Genomic DNA, 26,104 nt, shown 5'->3' with positions numbered 1-26,104 from the left:
CGGTCGGACGTGCCCTAAACACCTCCCGAGGGAGGCGATCGGGTGGCATCCTGACCAGATGCCCGAACCACCTCATCTGGCTCCTCTCGATGTGGAGGAGCAGCGGCTTTACTTTGAGCTCCCCCCGGATGACAGAGCTTCTCACCCTATCTCTAAGGGAGAGCCCCGCCACCCGGCGGAGGAAACTCATTTCGGCCGCTTGTACCCGTGATCTTGTCCTTTCGGTCATAACCCAAAGCTCATGACCATAGGTGAGGATGGGAACGTAGATCGACCGGTAAATTGAGAGCTTTGCCTTCCGGCTCAGCTCCTTCTTCACCACAACGGATCGATACGGCGTCCGCATTACTGAAGATGCCGCACCGATCCGCCTGTCGATCTCACGATCCACTCTTCCCTCACTCGTGACCAAGACTCCGAGGTACTTGAACTCCTCCACTTGGGGCAGGGTCTCCTCCCCAACCCGAAGATGGCATTCCACCCTTTTCCGGGCGAGAACCATGGACTCGGACTTGGAGGTGCTGATTCTCATCCCAGTCGCTTCACACTCGGCTGCGAACCGATCCAGCGAGAGCTGGAGATCCTGGCCAGATGAAGCCATCAGGACCACATCATCTGCAAAAAGCAGAGACCTAATCCTGCAGCCACCAAACCAGATCCCCTCAACGCCTTGACTGCGCCTAGAAATTCTGTCCATAAAAGTTATGAACAGAATCGGTGACAAAGGGCAGCCTTGGCGGAGTCCAACCCTCACTGGAAACGTGTCCGACTTACTACCGGCAATGCGGACCAAGCTCTGACACTGATCATACAGGGAGCGGACCGCCAAAATCAGACAGTCCGATACCCCATACTCTCTGAGCACTCCCCACAGGACTTCCCGAGGGACACGGTCGAATGCCTTCTCCAAGTCCACAAAGCACATGTAGACTGGTTGGGCAAACTCCCATGCACCCTCAAGGACCCTGCCGAGAGTATAGAGCTGGTCCACAGTTCCACGACCAGGACGAAAACCACACTGTTCCTCCTGAATCCGAGGTTCGACTATCCGGCGTAGCCTCCTCTCCAGTACACCTGAATAGACCTTACCGGGAAGGCTGAGGAGTGTGATCCCACGATAGTTGGAACACACCCTCCGGTTCCCCTTCTTAAAGAGAGGAACCACCACCCCGTGATCTGCCAATCCAGAGGTACCGCCCCCAATGTACTTAAATCTTAGGAATATAAATCGATGGATGAATTGTTACAACCTTATCTACTACCAATCACTTAGTTTTGTTCATCCAGTGACGCAACGCCACGGGCAGGGAGTCAAATGCTCTTCCACGAGGTGGTACAAAGTACATAACTAACCCTTTGTGTCCAACTGTTCTCTTTCATGCAACATAAAAAAGGTATTGCATCCAATTTAAATGATGTGCCTCGGCTCAATAAAGGTTGGGAAACACTGGAATATAATACTAACACACACTGGTAAAAAGTGAATGGTGTGAGGTTCCTTGCAAAGTTAGCATTGTATCATCAAGGAAGAAATTCCCAGGCCTTGTTTGTAGTACATTTCTACGTTTTGAGCTGCATCACTAAGCTCCGCATTCCACTGCTGCCATACTAGAGCTGATCTTCAAAGATGGAGTTAAGTTACAGCATATTAGTGGCCATATTACACTCCTCCCCCCTTTTTCTCTCTGCTCCATATTGACAACACAGAAATAGAGCTTGACTGCATACCAGCTCTGGCTGCCGTCTGCATTTGGGCAGTTAGCCTGTCTCTTATGACGTCGCGTCATTCCGAGACGAGTGCTGTGTTATGTCAGAATGTAGCAGGACGCAAACTGGCATGTCAGAAGGGTCGAGCAGAGTCCTCCATCTCACTTTGCCTCTCTTCCCTCGCCATTAGCCAGGGCATCTCCAGCCGCGAGGACCGGGATGACCTGGTGCGCTCCTCCAGCCACACGCCCTCCAACAAAGCACACATTTTAGCCATGCCACAGTTTGGACTGCGAGACAACCTCATCAGGTGTGAGCTGCTGAAGAATGAGGAACTGTACATTTACCGAGAGCATTTCAGGTAGGTGTAATGATTTGACATTAATACACAATGATGTTACAGGGTTTCTGCGGGTCATTAAAAAAATATTAAAAGTCATTAAGTCAGGGATGTCAAACTCGTTTTCAGTGAGGTTGCCATCAGAGGGCCGCTTGTAACAGCAAATAATGTATGAATTTACCTTTAATTGATTAATTGAAACTTTTATTAGTAGATTGCACAGTACAGTACATATTCCGCATGATTGACCACTGAATGGTAACACCCGAATAAGTTTTTCAACTTGTTTAAGTCGGTGTCCACGTTAATCAATTCTGGATTTCATTATTAATTATATCAATTGTTTTAAGAAGACTGTCGATTTTACAGTAAAAACTTTACATTTACAACATTTTACTGTAAAATGTACTGGGGGGGGTTTACATTTGTGTGTATAGCAGCAGCCTGGAGGTGTTAGCATTGACTCCTCTCTACTTGTAGCGTGTCTCGTTTATTATCAGAGGTGGGTAGTAACGCGCTACATTTACTCCGTTACATCTACTTGAGTAACTTTTGGGATGAATTGTACTTCTAAGAGTAGTTTTAATGCAACATACTTTTACTTTTACTTGAGTATATTTATAGAGAAGAAACGCTACTTTTACTCCGCTACTTTTATCTACATTCAGCTCGCTACTCGCTACTAATTTTTATCGATCTGTTAATGCACGCTTTGTTTGTTTTGGTCTGTCAGACAGACCTTCATAGTGCCTGCGTTTCAACAAATACAGTCACTGGTGACGTTCACTCCGTTCCACCAATCAGATGCAGTCACTGGTGACGTTGGACCAATCAAACAGAGCCAGGCGGTCACATGACCTGACTTAAACAAGTTGAAAAACTTATTGGGGTGTTACCATTTAGTGGTCAATTGTACGGAATATGTACTGTACTGTGGATTCTACTAATAAAAGTTTCAATCAATCAATCAAAAGTGTGAAGGAAAAAAGACCTTTTTATTTCAACCGTACATCCCGTCAAAAGCCTAAAGACTGACTGCACAGTTCCTGTCTTCACAATAGAAGTGCCGCTCCATCGCGCTTGCGCTTTCAAAACAAGAGTCTCCGAAAGCCAGCGCAAACAAGCTAGCAAGCTACGGAGTTTGCCGCCAATGTATTTCTTGTAAAGTGTATAAAAACGAATATGGACGCTGGACAAATAACATGCCAAAAACCAACCACTTTCATGTGGTATTAGACAGAAAGGAGGAACTTTTTTTCTCCTCCATTTGAAAACGGGGACGCTATCATCACTACTGTCTGATTACAATCAATGCAAGTCATCAGAATCAGGTAATACACCAACTTATATTCTTGTCTTCATGAAAGAAAGGAATCTATATGTGTTAAACATGCATGTATGTTCATTAAAACACCTTTAACATGTAAACAAAAACGGCAAAATAAATAAATATAAATTATATACTGTATATATATATGTGTATATATATAAATGTGTGTGTGTATATATATATGTATATATATATGATATGTGTGTGTATGTTACTCATCAGTTACTCAGTACTTGAGTAGTTTTTTCACAACATACTTTTTACTTTTACTCAAGTAAATATTTGGGTGACTACTCCTTACTTTTACTTGAGTAATAAATCTCTAAAGTAACAGTACTCTTACTTGAGTACAATTTCTGGCTACTCTACCCACCTCTGTTTATTATTGAACTGTACAAACAGTGAAGAGTGTTTTCTCACATACTGCCCCCTTTTGGCAAATCTGTGTACGTAGTTGTAACGCGCTCTCTTTTCTTCCAGCTTTTTCCTGGGCACGTACAACGTGAACGGGCAGGCACCCAAAGAAAGCCTCCATCCGTGGCTGAGTTGCACCCTCGACCCTCCTGACATGTACTGTGTGGGGTAAGGCACTAGCTTCAGCTACACCCACATCAACACACATCCCACAGCTGGGCTCGTACCGCTCAAAGGTGAACACGGATCAGCTTTTAAGATAAAGCACCCGTTGATCCTGCCTACGTTTCAGTTGGCGGCGGTGGAGGAATATAAAAGTCCTGTGGAAAGAACTCTGAGTAAGCGGCCACTTTTTTTGTGCTAGCTTTCAGGAGCTCGACCTCAGCAAAGAGGCTTTCTTCTTCAACGACACTCCCAAAGAGCTGGAGTGGACAAAGGCAGTGTCTGAAGCCTTGCATCCAGATGCCAAGTATGCCTTAGTAAGAAACACCCTCTTTTTTTTTTGCTTTAATCTAAATTTCATAGATGCGTGAATGTTACTGAGCAGTACTTTATGTTCTAATCATTTAATTGTCTTGCTTAATTTTTCTTTTATGTTTCCCTTTTTTGGTGGCTGCGAGTCAGGATTACCAGCTTCTGCTTCCTGTATTAGGCTTCAGTCAAACATAAACAAATAATGTCACGTGACATATTTACACTGCGTCCAAGTAAATTAACTGCTTTTCCTAATCACCATGTAGCAGCATGTTCTTGTGCAAATTCTGCTGGGAATAAAGAGAGACACAAGTAAAACTGGCCCTCAGTAGGATGCCAATTTCTCACATGGCCAAACAACGCTAATGCTTTCTAGTTACTGCCCGCTAGTGTTGAGCCATGAAAAGACAAACAAATCTGGATCTGCACCAAATGACAGTGACTGTTTTTTAATTACTGTCTTGTTTGAGGGTTTAGATCAGACCTGGGAAAATTATGGCTCGTTAAACTTTTCAATCTGGACCGCCGGACATTCCCAAATAATTTTTTTTAGATCTTTAAGAATGAAACTGTAGCTGCCATTATGATGTGCAGTGATTTTTTTCAAATGACCGTAAGTCTTGAACTATTAAGTAGAGATGTCCGATAATATCGGACTGCCGATATTATCGGCCGATAAATGCTTTAAAATGTAATATCGTAAATTATCGGTATCGGTTTCAAAAAGTAAAATGTATGACTTTTTAAAATGCCGCTGTACGGATTAGGACACCGATTCTGTTCATAACTTTTATGGACAGAATTTCTAGGCGCAGTCAAGGTGTTATGGGGATCTGGTTTGGTGGCTGCAGGATTAGGTCTCTGCTTTTTGCAGATGATGTGGTCCTGATGGCTTCATCTGGCCAGGATCTTCAGCTCTCGCTGGATCGGTTCGCAGCCGAGTGTGAAGCGACTGGGATGAGAATCAGCACCTCCAAGTCCGAGTCCATGGTTCTCGCCCGGAAAAGGGTGGAATGCCATCTTCGGGTTGGGGAGGAGACCCTGCCCCAAGTGGAGGAGTTCAAGTACCTCGGAGTCTTGTTCACGAGTGAGGGAAGAGTGGATCGTGAGATCGACAGGCGGATCGGTGCGGCATCTTCAGTAATGCGGACGCTGTATCGATCCGTTGTGGTGAAGAAGGAGCTGAGCCGGAAGGCAAAGCTCTCAATTTACCGGTCGATCTACGTTCCCATCCTCACCTATGGTCATGAGCTTTGGGTTATGACCGAAAGGACAAGATCACGGGTACAAGCGGCCCAAATGAGTTTCCTCCGCCGGGTGGCAGGGCTCTCCCTTAGAGATAGGGTGAGAAGCTCTGTCATCCGGGGGGAGCTCAAAGTAAAGCCGCTGCTCCTCCACATCGAGAGGAGCCAGATGAGGTGGTTCGGGCATCTGGTCAGGATGCCACCCGATCGCCTCCCTCGGGAGGTGTTTAGGGCACGTCCGACCGGTAGGAGGCCACGGGGAAGACCCAGGACACGTTGGGAAGACTATGTCTCCCGGCTGGCCTGGGAACGCCTCGGGATCCCCCGGGAGGAGCTGGACGAAGTGGCTGGGGAGAGGGAAGTCTGGGCTTCCCTGCTTAGGCTGCTGCCCCCGCGACCCGACCTCGGATAAGCAGAAGAAGATGGATGGATGGGATGGATTGGTACACGGACGTAGGGAGAAGTACAGAGCGTTGTTGGGTTTGGAACAGATGTTCTTTCAAGGGAATTTAAGTTACTGGTCAATCCCAAATTCTTTTGATGACACATAAGCTGAGTTTAAATTATCACCAGAACAGAATAGGTATTTTGTCATTTATTTTCAAAGCTTTGAAGATGGAGACCAGCCTAGGACAACACATTCAATTGCGTAGCCAAGTTGATCTGAAAACATTACCGAAGTGCTGTGGTCCTCAATATGTCCCTCGCCCCCACCCTCCAGAAGTAATACACAAGTCAATTGTTCTACTCTGAGAAGAGACAGGATAAGTTAAGAAAAAGGAGTACTTCCCACATTCCAAGCCCAAGGTAATTCAAAGTGTACCATCGGTCATGAGATGGAGAAAAAAATAGAAAGAGCACAAAGAGAAAACATGACTATAGAAAGAAATAACTCTTAAATATGGATATATGTAAATATCTATCTCCGTCAGCGCCAATAAACCTTAAAGGCACTGCCTTTGCGTGCCGGCCCAATCACATAATATCTACGGCTTTTCACACACACAAGTGAATGCCAAGCATACTTGGTCAACAGCCATACAGGTCACACTGAGGGTGGCCGTATAAACAACTTTAACACTGTTACAAATATGCGCCACACTGTGAACCCACACCAAACAAGAATGACAAACACTTTTCGGGAGAACATCCGCATCGTAACACAACATAAACACAACAGAACAAATACCCAGAACCCCTTGCAGCACTAACTCTTCCGGGACACTACAATATACACACCCCGCTACCCCCTACGTCCCCCACCCCACACCTCAACCACGCCCACCTCAACCTCCTCATGGTCTCTCAGGGAGAGCATGTCCCAAATTCCAAGCTGCTGTTTTGAGGCATGTTAAAAAAAAAAAAATGCACTTTGTGACTTCAATAATAATTATGGCAGTGCCATGTTGGCATTTTCTTCCATATTTTGAGTTGATTTATTTTGGAAAACCTTGTTTAATGCATCCAGTGGGGCATCACAACAAAATTAGGCATAATAATGTGTTAATTCCACGACTGTATATATCGGTATCGGTTGATATCGGAATCGGTGATTAAGAGTTGGACAATATCGGATATCGGGGAAAAAAGCCATTATCGGACATCTCTACTCACAACCTGACGATCTCAGGGCGGACACTCTAACCACAAGGCCACTGAGCAGATATACAAAGTATTTCAATGGTTGGAATCTGCGCTTTTGCATGATATACAAGTTACTATGGTAATCTAATTAGTTACAATGGTAATCTAAGTCACAGCAGCTTGGACGAGGCACCGAGCAGTGTGGGTGGAGAGCGTTTCCACAGAGTGCTTCCAGACCGGCCAGCCTGAAATGTGGGTGTCAGGGACAGACGCGGAAGGAGATTTTTACAACAAAGTCCTAAAGCTTAGTGATATATCAGATTGTAGGTGGGTTTTTTTTTTTACCCTTCGCGTTCATATTTTGCAATGTTTGTTGCATTTTTGTTCCGTTTCGCTTGATTGTAAAATATGTCGATCGCGGGGGGTTGTGACGTTCATATGTTGTCAATATTCAGTGTTTTATCGTTCATAGTTAATATTGTAAATAGGGCTGCAGCTAACGATTATTTTTCTATCGATTAATCTATAGATTATTTTTTCGATTAATCGGTTAATCTATAGATTATTTTTTTCGATTAATCTATAGATTATTTTTCCTTTTACCGATTTTTTTTTAATTTAAAATGAAGAGGAAAAAATAAATGTAGGCCAGTTTTTTCAAAAGGCATGGCTTTTATTTACAAAAAAAAAAGTATGGCCACTCAGTCAGCATTGACAACAACATGACAAAATATTCTGTAACAATGTAAACATTTAAAACTTTTAACATTTAACAAAATTAAAAGTAGCTTATTTGCTTTTTAATGTGCAAATATAAAAGTAAACATCCAGTGCAAATCTTAATATTCTGGAATAGTATAAGCATTTCAAAAGTAAAAGTATTGCTTATTTTGCTTTAAAATGTGCAAAAATAAAGATAAACATCCAATACAAAAAAGTGCAAAACGGAAATATTCTGTAACAAGTGTAAACATTTCAACAAAAGTAAAAGTATTGCTTATTTGCTAAAATGTGCAAAAATAAAGCTAAACATCCAATACAAAAAAGTGTACAGTGTAAACATTTCAACAAAAGTAAAAGTATTGCTTATTTTGCTTAATAACACAACAATGATAGTATGATTAAAGTGAAAGTTAATTGTTGGTTTGTACATAGTATATGTAACTGTTAATGTTGTAAAAGGTATTTGCACAACTAATTAACGTTAGCGTTTGTGACACGTCTTGTGCCGTGGGGTTCTTTCAAGACCGACAGACTGAACGCCAGACGGCTTTGCCAGGTTTACAATCTTTTAATTTTACACAAAGTCTTTTCTCTTCCAACTGCGCGGATCGCGCACCTGGGCACGATTGCGGCGTCGCTCCCGGCGCGCCCCGCCTCGCCGCTCACTCGCCGCCGCCGCCTCTCCACAGCGTTAAAGAGGAGCGCGTCTTTGTAAACACTGAACAGGCACGCCAAACGCGCCTCTCAGAGCGAAACGGTGCTTTAGTTTATGAATTTACAACGCAGATACAAATGACACATTCATGTTTTTGTGTAATAATGACAACGTATACGCACGCGGACGATTGACTTGTTGATGGTGATGGCAAGAACGCTGTCGGGGGTTTTCTTTTCAAATGTTCGTTCATAGCCGTTGTGCTGCTATGATAGGCCATTTCCGCTCGACACAGTGTGCATACAACAACATTATTAGGCCGTTTATTGAAATACTCCCACACTTTTGACGACTTTTGGCGTGCTTTTTTCCCCTCGCTCGCATCGTCTGCTTTGCGCTCCGCCATGACAGTAAAGTAGAGTGACGTAAATATGCGACGCGCCGACGCACAAAAACGGCGTCGACGTATTTACGTAACCGATGACGTCGACTACGTCGACGCGTCGTTTCAGCCTTAATTGTAAATACCACATTCTTTATTTTCATGTACATTCTGGGTGTCTCATTCAGAAAAAAAATTCAAATTCCATTCCGTTTTTTAAGGCGGTCTGTCGTAACGTTTCTAGCATTCAATCAGTCATTATTGTGAGGTTTTGTATTAGTGTTCCTAAAAATAGACACATTTTTTCTCTAAATGTGGCCCCCCGAGGCAAAATAATTGCCCAGGCCTGGTTTATATCGTTCTGAGGATCTACCGTAGCTTTCCAACTAATTGTGTCTGTCAAATATGTACGTAATGTTTTTGCATGTTCTTTTCTACAGGTGAAGTTGGTGCGCCTGGTGGGCATCATGCTGCTCTTCTACGTGAAAAAGGAGCATGCTCAGTTCATCTCGGACGTGGAGGCCGAGTCGGTGGGAACCGGCATCATGGGGCGGATGGTAAGGACGGCTCCAACTGCTCTCCATTTTGCAGTTTCCCCAGAATAATCCGATCTGTTATCCTCTCTCTCTGCCTTCTGTCTATCAACCACGGTTTGATAGGGAAATAAAGGTGCAGTGGCAATCCGCTTCCGTTTCCACAACTCGGACATCTGCGTGATCAACTCTCACCTGGCGGCGCACGTCGAAGAGTACGAGAGGCGCAATCAGGACTACAAGGACATTTGCAGCCGGCTTCTGTTTCGACAAGCTGATCCTACTCAGACCCCGTTAAACATCATGAAGCATGAGTATGGAGCTACTTTATAACTACAACATACGGCTTAAAACACCGTAGCTTCCCCAAATAGTGAATTCTGCTCTTCTGCCATGTTATTATTAATTGCATGTAAATGCTGCGTCCACAGTAGAGATGCGCGGTTTGCGGACACAACCGCGGATTATCCGCGGGTCGGACGGTTGAAATAAAAAAAAAATTAGATTTTATCCGCGGGTCGGGCGGTTGAAATAAAAAAAAAGAAAAAGATTTTAAATAGATTCAGGCGGGTGGCAGTTAAACCATCCATCCATCCATCCATCTTCTTCCGCTTATCCGAGGTCGGGTCGCAGGGGCAGCAGCCTAAGCAGGGAAGCCCAGACTTCCCTCTCCCCAGCCACTTCGTCCAGCTCTTCCTGTGGGACCCCGAGGCGTTCCCAGGCCAGCCGGGAGACATAGTCTTCCCAACGTGTCCTGGGTGTTCCCCGCGGCCTCCTACCGGTCGGACGTGCCCTAAACACCTCCCTAGGGAGGCGTTCGGGTGGCATCCTGACCAGATGCCCGAACCACCTCATCTGGCTCCTCTCGATGTGGAGGAGCAGCGGCTTTACTTTGAGCTCCTCCCGGATGACAGAGCTTCTCACCCTATCTCTAAGGGAGAGCCCTGCCACCCGGCGGAGGAAACTCATTTCAGCCGCTTGTACCCGTGATCTTGTCCTTTCGGTAATAACCCAAAGCTCATGACCATAGGTGAGGATGGGAACGTAGATCGACCGGTAAATTGAGAGCTTTGCCTTCCGGCTCAGCTCCTTCTTCACCACAACGGATCGATACAGCGTCCGCATTACTGAAGACGCCGCACCGATCCGCCTGTCGATCTCACGATCCACTCTTCCCTCACTCGTGAACAAGACTCCGAGGTACTTGAACTCCTCCACTTGGGGCAAGATCTCCTCCCCAACCCGGAGATGGCACTCCACCCTTTTCCGGGCGAGAACCATGGACTCGGACTTGGAGGTGCTGATTCTCATCCCAGTCGCTTCACACTCGGCTGCGAACCGATCCAGCGAGAGCTGAAGATCCTGGCCAGATGAAGCCATCAGGACCACATCATCTGCAAAAAGCAGAGACCTAATCCTGCAGCCACCAAACCGGATCCCCTCAACGCCTTGACTGCGCCTAGAAATTCTGTCCATAAAAGTTATGAACAGAATCGGTGACAAAGGGCAGCCTTGGCGGAGTCCAACCCTCACTGGAAACGTGTCCGACTTACTACCGGCAATGCGGACCAAGCTCTGGCACTGATCATACAGGGAGCGGACTGCCACAATCAGACAGTCCGATACCCCATACTCCCTGAGCACTCCCCACAGGACTTCCCGAGGGACACGGTCGAATGCCTTCTCCAAGTCCACAAAACACATGTAGACTGGTTGGGCAAACTCCCATGCACCCTCAAGGACCCTGCCGAGAGTATAGAGCTGGTCCACAGTTCCACGACCAGGACGAAAACCACACTGTTCCTCCTGAATCCGAGGTTCGACTATCCGGGGTGGTGGTTCCTCTCTTTAAGAAGGGGAACCGGAGGGTGTGTTCTAACTATCGTGGGATCACACTCCTCAGCCTTCCCGGTAAGGTCTATTCAGGTGTACTGGAGAGGAGGCAGTTAAACCAATTGGGAAATATATATACATAGTTAAATGTTGTTACCCACGTACGAAAAACGAGCAGGCACCTGCTGCATATGCCACAACAGAAGAAGAAAAAGAAAAGAGATGGACACGCCTCGCTGGGGTCCGGGACCGAGGCCCCTTCCCCCGAGAGGGCCCCACCGGGAGCCGTAGCTGAGGTGATCCGCGAGAAGGGCCCGACGCACGTCCAGGGTCACCACCGCGCCCACCGCACCGACACCCCGCCTCGTCCGCCTTCGCCGCGGCCGGCGTCACGCGCAGCAGGTAAGCAGCTTACCTGCCCGCCACCCTCGTTGCCGGGGGCGCGTAACAGGGGTCACTCCGCGCGCAGTGCGCTCACGAAAGGGGTGGGGCTCACCCTGGTGAGCCGAGTGGGCCACTTTTGGTAAGTAGAACTGGCGCTGCGGGATGAACCGAACGCCGGGTTAAGGCGCCCGATGCCGACGCTCATCAGACCCCAGAAAAGGTGTTGGTTGATATAGACAGCAGGACGGTGGCCATGGAAGTCGGAACCCGCTAAGGAGTGTGTAACAACCCACCTGCCGAATCAACTAGCCCTGAAAATGGATGGCGCTGGAGCATCGGGCCCATACTCGGCCGTCGCCGGCAGCGAGAGCCACGAGGGCTAGGCCGCGACGAGTAGGATGGCCGCCGCGGTGCGCGCTGAAGCCTCGGGCGCGAGCCCGGGTGGAGCCGCCGCGGGTGCGAGGGACATCGCACCTCCACGCGCTTAGAGGTGCGCTCAGCACGGCTCCCAGATGATTGCGCACTGGTGTGCGTCTGGGCCGTGACAGCGTGGCACGCATTGAATGTCTGTGCTGCATTGGATCAGTCTCCTTTCTTTAACAGGCAAAAGCTTTATAACCTCACTAATGCTTTGCATCGTCTATATTAGATATATAACAACGGGCGGGTGCGGGCGGATGCGGTTTTGATTAAATGTTAGTTCGGGTGGATGCGGATGGTTGACGACTTTTGTGATGCGGTTGCGGATGAAATAATTGCCTATCCGCGCATCTCTAGTCCACAGTAAATAAAAGCTGCAGGAAATGGGGAAATATTAAGTAACCCTTCCTGAAAGCAAATGTATTGTTTTGTCATTTCACTGAAAATGCATCTTTTTACCCTTCCTTTTCAGTGTGGTTTTATGGATCGGAGACCTCAATTACAGGATCAGTGAGCTCGATGTCAACAATGTAAAGGATCTTATCAGCAAGAAGGACTTTGAGATGCTGCACACTTACGATCAGGTAATTTCATCACTACTATGTTTACATTGTTATGGGGCTGTAAGCAGGGTTCCTACACAAGTATGGAAAAGCGTAAATATTCATGTTTCCAAGACTGTCACCACTATTCAGTTTTCTAAAAGATAACATTATCAATAATTGAGTAAAGAAATTGATTGATTTGGTTTTTAAGGTGCTTGCTAGAGCCATAGTTATCAAGACTAGATCGAACACGGCTCTTTTGAGCTGTGTGCCTATGATGAGTGGAAACTAATTGTGCGTTCCATTTGAATTTCCGAATTCCTAGCGGGAAATTTTAACTGGAATGCCCATATTCGGAAAGTCGCAGAGTCCTCAGCATCCCAGAGTTGGCTTCGAAGATGGTTAATCTGAGTGTAAACAATATTAGATGTTTTTTTTAATGTTCATTATTAGCACTTCAAGTTCTTACTATTTTTTTGTCGTACTAAATCAGCCATATACGATGTATTGTTGGACGTTTATGGTAATGGTACTATACCTGTAGTGTAGGCCTGGGCCGATGGCATCAAAAGTATGAATGAACACATGTGGAGTTATGTCCATCCATCCGTCTTCTTCCGCTTATCCGAGGTCGGGTCGCGGGGGCAGCAGCCTAAGCAGGGAAGCCCAGACTTCCCTCTCCCCAGCCACTTCGTCCAGCTCTTCCTGTGGGACCCCGAGGCGTTCCCAGGCCAGCCGGGAGACATAGTCTTCCCAATGTGTCCTGGGTCTTCCCCGCGGCCTCCTACCGGTCGGACGTGCCCTAAACACCTCCCTAGGGAGGCGTTCGGGTGGCATCCTGACCAGATGCCCGAACCACCTCATCTGGCTCCTCTCCATGTGGAGGAGCAGCGGCTTTACTTTGAGCTCCTCCCGGATGGCAGAGCTTCTCACCCTATCTCTAAGGGAGAGCCCCGCCACCCGGCGGAGGAAACACATTTCGGCCGCTTGTACCCGTGATCTTGTCCTTTCGGTCATAACCCAAAGCTCATGACCATAGGTGAGGATGGGAACGTAGATCGACCGGTAAATTGAGAGCTTTGCCTTCCGGCTCAGCTCCTTCTTCACCACAACGGATCGATACAGCGTCCGCATTACTGAAGACGCCGCACCGATCCGCCTGTCGATCTCACGATCCACTCTTCCCTCACTCGTGAACAAGACTCCAAGGTACTTGAACTCCTCCACTTGGGGCAAGATCTCCTCCCCAACCCGGAGATGGCACTCCACCCTTTTCCGGGAGAGAACCATGGACTCGGACTTGGAGGTGCTGATTCTCATCCCAGTCGCTTCACACTCAGCTGCGAACCGATCCAGTGAGAGCTGAAGATCCTGGCCAGATGAAGCCATCAGGACCACATCATCTGCAAAAAGCAGAGACCTAATCCTGCAGCCACCAAACCAGATCCCCTCAACGCCTTGACTGCGCCTAGAAATTCTGTCCATAAAAGTTCTGAACAGAATGGGTGACAAAGGGCAGCCTTGGCGGAGTCCAACCCTCACTGGAAACGTGTCCGACTTACTGCCAGCAATGCAGACCAAGCTCTGACACTGATCATACAGGGAGCGGACTGCCACAATCAGACAGTCCAATACCCCATACTCTCTGAGCACTCCCCACAGGACCTCCCGAGGGACACGGTCGAATGCCTTCTCCAAGTCCACAAAGCACATGTAGACTGGTTGGGCAAACTCCCATGCACCCTCAAGGACCCTGCCGAGAGTATAGAGCTGGTCCACAGTTCCACGACCAGGACGAAAACCACACTGTTCCTCCTGAATCCGAGGTTCGACTATCCGGCGTAGCCTCCTCTCCAGTACACCTGAATAGACCTTACCGGGAGTTATGTATTTAACAAAAAAAGGTGAAATAACTGAAAACATGTTTTATATTCTAGTTTCTTCAAAATAGCCACCCTTTGCTCTGATTACTGCTTTGCACACTCTTGGCATTCTCTCGATGAGCTCCAAGAGGTAGACCTGAAATGGTTTTCTCTTCACAGGTGTGCTTATTCATACAATATATTACTTTTATTATTGTCCGTGTGAAAAGGTGTGGCGGATTCAATTTAACCATGGCGCCGTATTCAGAATAATGAAAACACAATTAATTCCATAATGTATTCACATGATACATGTCTATTTACTCAAATGGTATGTTCGTTTTTTTACTTAGACATCTGGGAATTAGTATGGAATTTGGAAATGTCAAAATTCCTTACCCTGTAAGCAACTGACACATTTACCGGCGGCATTCGTCCTGCAGCTCAAGAGGCAGATCGACCAAGAGGCAGTGTTCGTTGGCTTCGTGGAGGGAGATATCGCCTTCCAGCCCACCTATAAATATGACACCGGCTCCGACACGTGGGATACAAGGTAATGTCATCACAGAGGAAAGATTTTTTACCAAGTTCTTGAGTCAAAATCTTGCTTCTTGCACATTTAGTGAAAAATGCCGCGTTCCTGCATGGTGTGATCGTATTCTGTGGCGAGGAAAAGAGATCAAGCAGCAGCATTACCAGAGTCACATGACTCTCAAGACCAGTGACCACAAACCTGTCAGCTCCATGCTTGTCATTGGGGTAAGGAGTGTCTTTCACACAGAAGAAATCAGGCAAAATACATACACCAAAGCCATCATGGAAAATATGGAGGCTTTTTACGCAGTGGGACTCGGCTGCAACTGTTTGCACTTTCACACAGGGACATAACATCATTTAGATCCCCGCTTTTTGCAGAAGTTACGTTCCAAAATTTGCTGCGAATCGTGAATAATCACTACTAAAAGACACACAAAAATCCATAAAATACTTACCGTATTTTTCGGAGTATAAGTCGCACCGGAGTATAAGTCGCACCTGCCGAAAATGCATAATAAAAAAGGGAAAAAACATATATAAGTCGCACTGGAGCCCGGCCAAACTATGAAAAAAAAACTGCGACTTATAGTCTGAAAGATACGGTATTTTTGATCCTCTAAACCAGTAGTGTCAAACTCGGGGCTCGGGGGCCGGATCTGGCCCGCCACGTCATTTTATGTGGCCTGCGAAAATATGCGTCAATACTCAATGTATTAGTTCTTTCCATTTTGACAGGAAAAAATACATGTACTGCATGTAATTGCATACCTTTTATGCCTTATTATTATCCAATATTGCAACAAATAATATATTATTATACTTTCCAAACATTTTTTCTTGTTAAAATAAAAAATACAAAAATACTTCAATGTCTATTTGACTTATGATTTCAAAGCAAATTATCCATCAAATTGTACACCGTAAAAAAGAATAGATTTTACGGTATAAGCATATAACTGTAACTCTACCACAGTTTTTACTGTAAAATTCTGCCGACTAAACTGCCTTTTTTTTACTGTAAAATCTGTGGTTTAATGATGTATTACTATAAATGTCAAAACGGTACTGAAGTTTTTTTTTAATGGTAAAAAACTGGCAGCTCGGTTGCCAGAAATAAAAAAACAATGGTACAGTTTTTCCATTTATAGTAATGTGTTGTAAAAACCACCGTAAAGTGTACCGTAAAATTCTGGCAATTAAACTGCCAGTATTTTACTGTACAAAAACGTGGGTACTGTTTGTCCATTTACCGTAATATATTGTAGAATAAATCTGTATATTTTACAGTAAAAAGCTGGCAACTCATTTCCCAGAATTTTGTACAGTGTACATAAACATTTTATTATAAAATGCCTAAACAAATTCGTATATTATTCACTGTTACCAGCGGCCCTCTTAGGCAGACCTGGGCAAAATACAGCCCATTAAGATTTTCAATCCGGCCCGCCGGACGTTCTACATGATTTTTTAGACCTTTACCATCAAAACTGTAGCTGCCATTATGATATGCAGTGCTGTTTTTAAATTACCTTAAGTCTTGAACTATAGAAAGTATTTCAATGGTTGAATTTTGGGTGTTATACGAGTTATTACAGTAATCTTTGTCACAGCAGCTCAGATGAGGAACAAAGCAGAGTGGGCGGGGTTTGTTTTCAGAGCAGCCAGCCCGAAACGCATGTGTCAGGAACAGATGCGGAAGCAAATTTTTACAACAAATGTCTGCATAAAAGTGATAATAATGACTGAGCATTTCATGGAAGCTGCTTTTATACCCAGTCATGGCACCCACCTGTTCCCAATTAGGCTGTTCACCTGTGGGATGTTCCAAATAAGCGTTTGATGAGCATTCCTCAACTTTCTCAGTCTTTTTTGCCACTTGTGCCAGCTTTTTTGAAACATGTTGCAGACATCAAATTCCACATGAGCTAATATTTGCAAAAAAAAATAACAATGTTTTCCAGTTAGAACGTTAAGTATCTTGTCTTTGCAGTCTATTCAATTGAATATAAGTTGAAAGGGATTTGCAAATCATTGTATTCTCTTTTTATTTACCATTTACACAATGTGACAACTTCACTGGTTTTGGGTTTTGTATATTGTTACTTTACACGCAGTCGGCTTTCGGTCCCCGGACAATTTTTTTAGCCCGGTGCGGCCCCCAAGTCAAAAGGTTTGGACACCTCTGCACGAGATGGAGCCCGTACCACAGTTTGAGAATCATTGATATAGGGAATAAGTCATACTTGCCAACCCTCCCGGATTTTCCGGGAGACTCCCGAAATTCAGCGCCTCTCCCGAAAACCTCCCGGGACAAATTTTCTCCCGAAAATCTCCCGAAATTCAGGCGGAGCTGGAGGCCACGCCCCCTCCAGCTCCATGCGGACCTGAGTGACGTGTTGACAGCCTGTTCACACGTCCGCTTTCCCACAATATAAACAGCTAATGATGGAGGGCGAGTTCTTGGTTTCTTATGTGGGTTTATTGTTAGGCAGTTTCATTAACGTCCTCCCAGCGCGGTAACAACACACAACAGCAGCAGTCAAGTATTCGTCTACCGTAAAGCAGTTTGTCTGCCGTAAACAGCGATGTTGTGACACTTTTAAACAGGACAATACTGCCATCTACTGTACATGCATATGTGACCCACCCATAATGTGTCACATTTTTGTGTTGATTTATTTATTTTATTTTGTGGTTTGAATTCGTTTTTGGAGCTGTCATTACACATTTATCAGTATTCACATTGGTCAGTAGGGGGCAGTAGGGCGTTTCTTCTCAATTGAATGCTATCACCTGCAGACCGGAAGTGTCTTGTCATTCAGATGAAAGCGACCAGTCTGTGAACAATTGAAACGTCCCTTGTGCTTTTTCCTCCTGTATAACAGGTTAGTTTTGGTGAATCAACTCACTGAATAATATCCATGTGATCTTTATAAGTTTAAGTACACATTCTGATGGTGGAGCCTAACTCTAAAGTGTTTGTGAGTTGTAGTTTGTATTTGTGAATGAATCCAGTGCACAGCTGCAGTAATCAATACAAAAAGGCGACGTGAGTGTGCAATGTTTATATAGGAACTTCTGATCCTAATTCAGACTCCCAAATTAGAGCTCCCGTTTTCTTATTGATTTTATAATGTATATTTGTATAATGTGTGTGTTCTGAAATAGTGACAGAGAATAGAACAAGGATGGACAATTCAACCCTTAACTCAACAATGAGTAGATGAGTGTTATGTGTGTGTATACGTGTAAATAAATGAACACTGAAATTCAAGTATTTCTTTTATTTATATATATATATAGCTAGAATTCATTGAAAGTCAAGTATTTCTTATATATATATATATCTTAACCACGCCCCCCACCCCCCACCTCCCGAAATCGGAGGTCTCAATGTTGGCAAGTATGGAATAAGTCATAGAACAAAAAATGCCCGTGTGAAAGGTGCTTGTGTTAAATGTAATATTATGTACTGTAGTTTCATTGCATCCACAGTGTTATATAATACATATTAATTGTCCTTTCCTTGGTGCACAGATCAAGAGAGTTAATGCAGAATCCTACAAGAAGACCTTCGAAGAGATTGTTCGCAATTTAGACAAGATGGAGAATGAGTGCATTCCGTCGGCAACCTTGTCCAAGCGAGAGGTAAAGTTGATTAATAAGTTAAATGAAAAAGTGCTTTTTCGCTGTCCGTGACGATGGCTGCCGTCCTCTTTTCAGTTCCACTTTGAGAAGGTGAAGTACATGGAGCACCAGGCCAAGACGCTGAGCATCTTCAACGACGGCCAGGTCCCATGTCAGTTTGAGTTCATCCAGAAGCCCAACGAGGCCACGTACTGCAAGCCCTGGCTCACGGCCAACCCCCACAAAGGCTTCATCGCTCAGGGTGAGCCAGAACTCACGCCTGTACAAATTGCACAATGGAGTAACCGTGGTGCTCCCTTGAGAGTACAAATGACCACTGTCTGGTGGCTGTGTCAATCAACCTTTCTTTTCACTCCAGGCTCTTCCGCGGACATCGACTTCGAGGTTTTTGTGAACCGCTCAACGGCGCCTGAGCTAAACTCGGGCAAACAGAAGATGGAAGACATCCTGGTGCTGCACCTGGAACGCGGTAAGGACTACTTCATCTCTGTGACGGGAAGCTACCTGCCCAGCTGCTACAGCACGCCCATCCACGTGTTGTGTCGGCTGAGGGAGCCCATCCAAGACATGTCCCAGGAGGCCCTGCATGAACTGGTGAGTGACCCATATTTGTAGATAAGCACACTTGAGTTCCTTTTGATGAAACGGCTTCTGAACAATAGGTGGTGACGTCTGGGAATGAGAACTCCGAGAGTATTGAAAAGCCTCTGGATATTCCTAAAGAACTGTGGATGATGGTGGATCATTTGTTCCGCAATGCAATCAAACAGGTAGCAATAGCAAATTGACAGTGCGCCTTATGTACGGAGCATTTCTGGTTTTGCTTACTGACCTTGAAGCAATTTTATTTGGTACATGGTGTATTGATAAGTGTGACCAGTAGATGGTAGTCACTAGGGAGGCCACGCCCCCTCCAGCTCCATGCGGACCTGAGTGAGGACAGCCTTTTTTTCAGACGGGAAGACAACATGGTGACAAGAACTAAATCATTCATACTAGAGATAAATTGTATTATTATGTTTATCTTGCCTAAAAATAAATATATTTACTAATTAAAAAAAACAAAAACGAAATACATTTTTACTATATTTTGCTAAAAACATCAAAATTAATTGTATTTTTATTTGTATTTTTTCTGACTCCTTACTACATCCAGCCATAGAATTATACATTAAAATAAACATATTTGAAATCATTAATTTTAAATGATCATACCGTATTTTCCGCACCATAAGGCGCCCTGGGTTATAAGCCGCGCCTTCAATGAACGGCATATTTCAAAACTTTGTCCACCTATAAGCCGCCCCGTGTTATAAGCCGCATCCAACTGCGCTAAAGGAATGTCAAAAAAACAGTCAGATAGGTCAGTCAAACTTTAATAATATATTAAAAACCAGCGTGATGTGGGCGCGCATGGAGTCGTATATCAACATGGACGGAGCTGCGTGAAAAAAGCCACCCGGCCTCTTCGCGTAAACTTACCTTAACCACTCGCTCATCTTTTCTTCATCCATCCATCCCTTCGAGTTAGCTTTTATGATGACGCCGGCTGGAAAGGTCTCTTTTGGCAAGGTCTTCCTTTTGAATATCACCATGGGTGGAAGTTTCTGGCCATTAGCATGGCAAGCTAGAACCACAGTGAAGGATGACTTCTCATTCCCTGTGGTGCGAATATTCACCGTACGTGCTCCCGTTGTATCCACAGTGCGGTTCACAGGAATATCAAAAGTCAGTGGAACCTCGTCCATGTTGATAATGTTCTCTGGCCGGATCTTTTTTTCAGCTATCTTGTTTTTACAATATGCACGGAAAGTAGCCAGCTTTTCTTGAAAGTCTTTAGGCAGTTGCTGTGAAATAGTAGTCCGTGTGCGGATGGAGAGATTGCGTCTTTTCATGAACCGGAAACCTGTCGCTTAGTAGGAGCCATTTTGTGGTCTTTACAGATGTAAACACACAAAGGAAATGAAACGTAATATCCGCGCGCTTCTTCTTCTTCTACGCGGGCGGGTGGTTGCTTACAGTAGAAGAAGAAGCGCTTCCTGTTCTATGGGGGCGGGTGCTTACCTTGGCGGTTGCTTGCGTAGAAGAAGCACTTCCTCTTCTACGGGGAAAAAAGATGGCGGCTGTTTACCGTAGTTGCGAGACCGAAACTTTATGAAAATGAATCTTAATATTAATCCATATATAAAGCGCACCGGGTTATAAGCCGCACTGTCAGCTTTTGAGTAAATTTGTGGTTTTTAGGTGCGGCTAATAGTGCGGAAAATACGGTAATTCATTTAAAATGACCATATTTAATTATTAAAATAATTGCTTGTTTATCAACAACTTTAGCATTTTATTCATTACATTTTGAAGCTCTCAGAAGCCAAGTTATGTTATATTCCTTAAGATTTATTTATGCAAGTTTGAAGTATCAATTATCTAAACAGTTTTGTTTGCATATTTTCAGGATGTGTATATGTATATATATATATATATATATATATATATGTATATATGTGTATATATATGTATATGTATATATATATGTATGTATATATATGTATATATGTGTATATATATATATATATATATGTATATATATGTGTGTGTGTATATATATATATATATATATATATATATATATATATATATATATATATATATATATATATATATATATATATATATATATATATATATATATATATGTATGAAATACTTGGTGAATTCTAGCTGTCAATATACTCCTCCCCTCTTAACCACGCCCCCCGCCCCCCACCTCCCGAAATCGGAGGTCTCAAGGTTGGCAAGTATGGGTATACCGATACTAGTATAGTATCGCGGTACTAATGAATAAAAAACGGTACTATACTCTGTTTGAAAAGTACCGGTTCGCCATATTTTTTTTTTTTACAGGCATGACGGCGCATCGTCACGTCTTGTCATCGCTGGTTTTAGGAGCAGAGGAGCATGTTCAGCAGCGCACACACACAGAGTACTTACAAGCAGACACAGAGTGTAGACATAAAAAGGGAGAATGGACGCATTTTGGCTTAAAAACTAACGATAAAGGTGAAGTTATAACACTGAAACGCCCTCAGGAAGAGGTGCTTTAAGACTTGGCTAGCTAGTTAGCGGCTAATGTCCATCCGCAATCGTCAGTGTTTTAGCTACCTCTAAATCACTAATCCTCGCCTCCACGGCGACAATTAAAGTATCATCCGTGCAGGACGAGAAATAGCTAAACATGCTTCACTACACACCGTAGGAGGATACAATAGCTCACCGGTGTCACAATGTAAACAAATGCCATGAGTGGATCTACACCTGACATCCACTGTAATGATACCAAGTACAGGAGCGTATCTAGTCAATACTACTATGATTACATCAAGATATTTTATCATCACAAAATCTTTTTTTTATTTTTTATTAATTATTATTATTAATTATTTTTTTAATCATTTATTTATTGGGACAGTATACAATAATCAACACTTGAATAAACAATGTAAATGCGCCGGACTTAGCATCATTGCTAATTTTCAGTTGTAGTCCCATTATATTCATAAACTCAGGAAATATGTCCCTGGACACATGAAAACTTAAATTAGCACCAATGTATGATCCTGTAACTACTTGGTATCGGATCAATGCCTACATTTTTGGTATCTTCCAAAACTAATGTAAAGTACCCAAACAACAGAAGAATACGTGTTTATTACATTTTAACAGAAGTGTAGATAGAACATGGTAAAACAGAAAGTAACCAGATATTAACAGTAAATGAACAAGTAGATTAATCATCCATTTTTACAGCTTGTTCTTTACAATTTTGACAAAATAATAGAAATGACACAATATGTTACTTCATACGTCAGCAGTAGAGATGCGCGGATAGGCAATTATTTCATCCGCAACCGCATCACAAAAGTCGTCATCCACCCGCCATCCACCCGAACTAACATTTGATCAAATCCACACCCGCCCGTTGTTATATATCTAATATAGACGATGCAAGGCATTAGTGACGTTAGAAAGCTTTTGACTGTTAAAGAAAGGAGACTGATCCAATGCAGCAGAGACATTCAATGCGTGCCACGCATTAATATTTCTTGGCCACGCATTAGTGGCTAAGAGATATTAATGCGTGATAATATTATTTATCATTATTATAGTATTACTGTCATTTCCATTAAGAAAGTGTTGACTATTGTTGCCAATGCCCTCAGATCAGGAGTGCGTTCCTCACACTTTGTGTGCGCAGTTGCAGCAAGCAGAACGATGCTTTTAAGAAGTTAAAAAAATGTTTTACAAAGACTATGCCTATATTTTCGTTAGGTAAAAAAAATGTTCTGAATTTATTTTAATGAATATTAACTTGTTAACGTTATAATGCTCAAATAGGGACGAGGGCGGGGTGCACAGTGAAACAGTGAACAATTTTGCGACAAAGATTAACCTTTATTGATTGATCTGCAGCCATGACAAAATATTAGACAATCTCCATTGTCAACGACAGGCAGGAAAATAAAGATAAACACATAGCCTATGTTGTAGGCATAGGCTCATACGTTTTTAAGTTGAAATAAAAAATGTGCCTCATAAGCCTTAGGCTGTCAATCACGCGCACAAACTCAAATTATACAATAACATATGTATGTCATCCCTATTTAAACAAAAAATAAATAAAATAAATAATAATAATAAATTACCTGCAACTTATTGGCCAAGGCAAATAGCTGGTCTTTTTTTCCCCTGGTCTTTAGTATTCCCTTTTTTAGTTTGTCGCGTACCACGTTTGCTGCCGGCCTTGCCATCTTTTTTTTTTTTTTTTCTGCTGTTGTGTTGTGTTGTGCTGCAGTGACTGATGAATAATTGCCTGTTTCAAAGAGTGCTGCTCGTTTTTCGTATGTGGGTAACAACATTTAACTATGTATATATATTTCCGAATTAGTTCAACCGCCACCCGCCCGAATCTATTTAAAATCTATTTTTTTCGTCATGTCACCCACCCGACCCGCGGATTATCCGCGGACTCCGCGGTTGTGTCCGCAAACCGCACATCTCTAGTCAGCAGGCTAATTAGGAGCCTTTGTTTGCTTACTTACTACTAAAAGACAAGTTGTCTAGTGTGTTCACTATTTTATTTAAGGACAAAATTGTTCTTTGATTGCAATAAAAAAACATATGTTTCATGTACCCTAAGATGTTTTGTTAAAATAAAGCCAATCATGCAATTTTTTTATAGTCCCCTTTATGTAGAAAAATATCGAAACTCGAAATACATTACATACATTTGGTACCGATACAAAAATGTTGGTATCGAGACAACCCTAGTAGTCACCAGAGGTGGGTAGAGTAGCCAGAAATTATACTCAGGTAAGAGTACTGTTACTTTAGAGATTTATTACTCAAGTAAAAGTAAGGAGTAGTCACCCAAATATTTACTTGAGTAAAAGTAAAAAGTATGTTGTAAAAAAACTACTCAAGTACTGAGTAACTGCTGAGTAACATACACACACATATCATATATATATATATATATATATATATATATATATATATATATATATATATACACACACACACATATATACATATACCGTATTTTCCGCACTATAAGGCGCACCGGATTATTAGCCGCACCTTCAATGAATGGCATATTTCATAACTTTGTCCACCAATAAGCCGCCCCGGACTATAAGCCGCGCCTACGCTGCGCTAAAGGGAATGTCAAAAAAACAGTCAGATAGGTCAGTCAAACTTTAATAATATATTAAAAACCAGCGTTCTAACAACTCTGTTCACTCCCAAAATGTACGCAAATGTGCAATCACAAACATAGTAAAATTCAAAATAGTGCAGAGCAATAGCAACATAATGTTGCTCGAACGTTAATGTCACAACACACAAAATAAACATAGCGCTCACTTTCTGAAGTTATTCTTCATTCGTAAATCCTTCGTCTTCGGTGTCCGAAGTGAAAAGTTGGGCAAATTTACGATCCACTGGCAGATGTTGGCGTCGTCTGGCGCTGCCTCCTCGTCTTAGTGAAGGTGTGTTCGCCTTCTGTCATCCATTGTTCCCACGCAGTTAGCAGTCTAGCTTCGAATGCCCTGTTGACACCAATATCTAGCGGCTGGAGGTCTTTTGTCAATCCACCCGGAATGACGGCGAGTATTGAATTAAGCGCGTAAGCGTGTCTCTCAATGTGCTGTTATGAGCTAGCAAATATAACAACTACACTACCCAGCATGCAACGATAGTTACGAGCATGCGCGGTAGCCCTGAGAAGCGTTGTATGCTGGGAGTTAGAATGTGGTTATGAGCACGCTGTGAGTAAACGTTGAGAACTCAGTTAACACGCCTCGTCTGCATTATTTATAATTAGACAGACAACACACTTAATAGGAGCCATTTTGGGGTCTTTACATAAACACACAAATGGAAATGAAACGTCACATATCCCAGCATGCACCGCGCGCTTCTTCTACGGGGAAAAAAGAGGGCGGCTGTTTACCGTAGTTGCGAGACCTAAACTTTATGAAAATGAATCTTAATATTTATCCATATATAAAGCGCACCGGGTTATAAGGCGCACTGTCAGCTTTTGAGAAAATTTGTGGTTTTTAGGTGCGCCTTATAGTGCGGAAAATACGGTATATATATACACACACATATATATATATATATATACCGTATACATACATTGATATATACAGTATATAATTTATATATATATTTTTTTGCCGTTTTTGTTTACATGTTAATAGTGTTTTAATGAATATACATGCATGTTTAACACATATAGATTCCTTTCTTTCATGAAGACAAGAATATAAGTTGGTGTATTACCTGATTGTGATGACTTGCATTGATTGTAATCAGACAGTAGTGATGACAAACGTCCACGTTTTCAAATGGAGGAGAAAAAAAGTTCCTCCTTTCTGTCTAATACCACATGAAAGTGGTTGGTTTTTGGCATCTTATTTGTCCAGCTTCCATATTCGTTTTTATACACTTTACAAGAAATACATTGGCGGCAAACTCCGTAGCTTGCGAGCTTGTTTGCGCTGGCTTTCGGAGACTCTTATTTTGAAAGCGCAGGCGCGATGGAGCGGCACTTTTATTGTGAAGACAGGAACTGTGCAGTCAGTCTTTAGGCTTTTGACGGGGTGTACGGTTGAAATAAAAAATGGTCTTTTTCCTTCACACTTTTGATTGATTGATTGATTGATTGGAACTTGTATTAGTAGATTGCACAGTACAGTACATATTCCGTACAATTGACCACTAAATGGTAACACCCCAATAAGTTTTTCAACTTGTTTAAGTCAGGTCATGTGACCGCCTGGCTCTGTTTGATTGGTCCAACGTCACCAGTGACTGCATCTGATTGGTGGAACGGAGTGAACGTCACCAGTGACTGTATTTGTTGAAACGCAGGCACTATGAAGGTCTGTCTGACAGACCAAAACAAACAAAGCGTGCATTAACAGAT

General features: G+C 43.4%; 1 protein-coding gene across 4 annotated transcripts in view; it reads left to right on the top strand.

Annotated features, from left to right (window-relative positions):
- inpp5b (inositol polyphosphate-5-phosphatase B) overlaps positions 1-26,104 on the top strand; it is a 64,166-nt gene that overhangs the window by 27,289 nt on the left and 10,773 nt on the right. For all 4 annotated transcript variants that reach the window (XM_072913109.1, XM_061958793.2, XM_072913110.1 and 1 more), the window contains 12 exons: positions 1,898-2,068; positions 3,858-3,959; positions 4,156-4,270; positions 9,294-9,410; positions 9,513-9,700; positions 12,496-12,607; positions 14,874-14,983; positions 15,054-15,189; positions 18,505-18,615; positions 18,691-18,856; positions 18,974-19,209; positions 19,278-19,385. In XM_072913109.1, coding sequence (XP_072769210.1) covers positions 1,898-2,068; positions 3,858-3,959; positions 4,156-4,270; positions 9,294-9,410; positions 9,513-9,700; positions 12,496-12,607; positions 14,874-14,983; positions 15,054-15,189; positions 18,505-18,615; positions 18,691-18,856; positions 18,974-19,209; positions 19,278-19,385 — 1,672 coding nt within the window. The remainder of the gene's footprint in view (positions 1-1,897; positions 2,069-3,857; positions 3,960-4,155; positions 4,271-9,293; positions 9,411-9,512; positions 9,701-12,495; positions 12,608-14,873; positions 14,984-15,053; positions 15,190-18,504; positions 18,616-18,690; positions 18,857-18,973; positions 19,210-19,277; positions 19,386-26,104) is intronic.

The sequence above is a fragment of the Nerophis lumbriciformis genome, linkage group LG04 (genome assembly GCF_033978685.3).
Source record: "Nerophis lumbriciformis linkage group LG04, RoL_Nlum_v2.1, whole genome shotgun sequence".
Taxonomy (NCBI): Eukaryota; Metazoa; Chordata; class Actinopteri; order Syngnathiformes; family Syngnathidae; genus Nerophis; species Nerophis lumbriciformis.
Note: the sequence above shows the minus strand (reverse complement) of the source record. Positions and strands in the feature narration are given on the sequence as shown.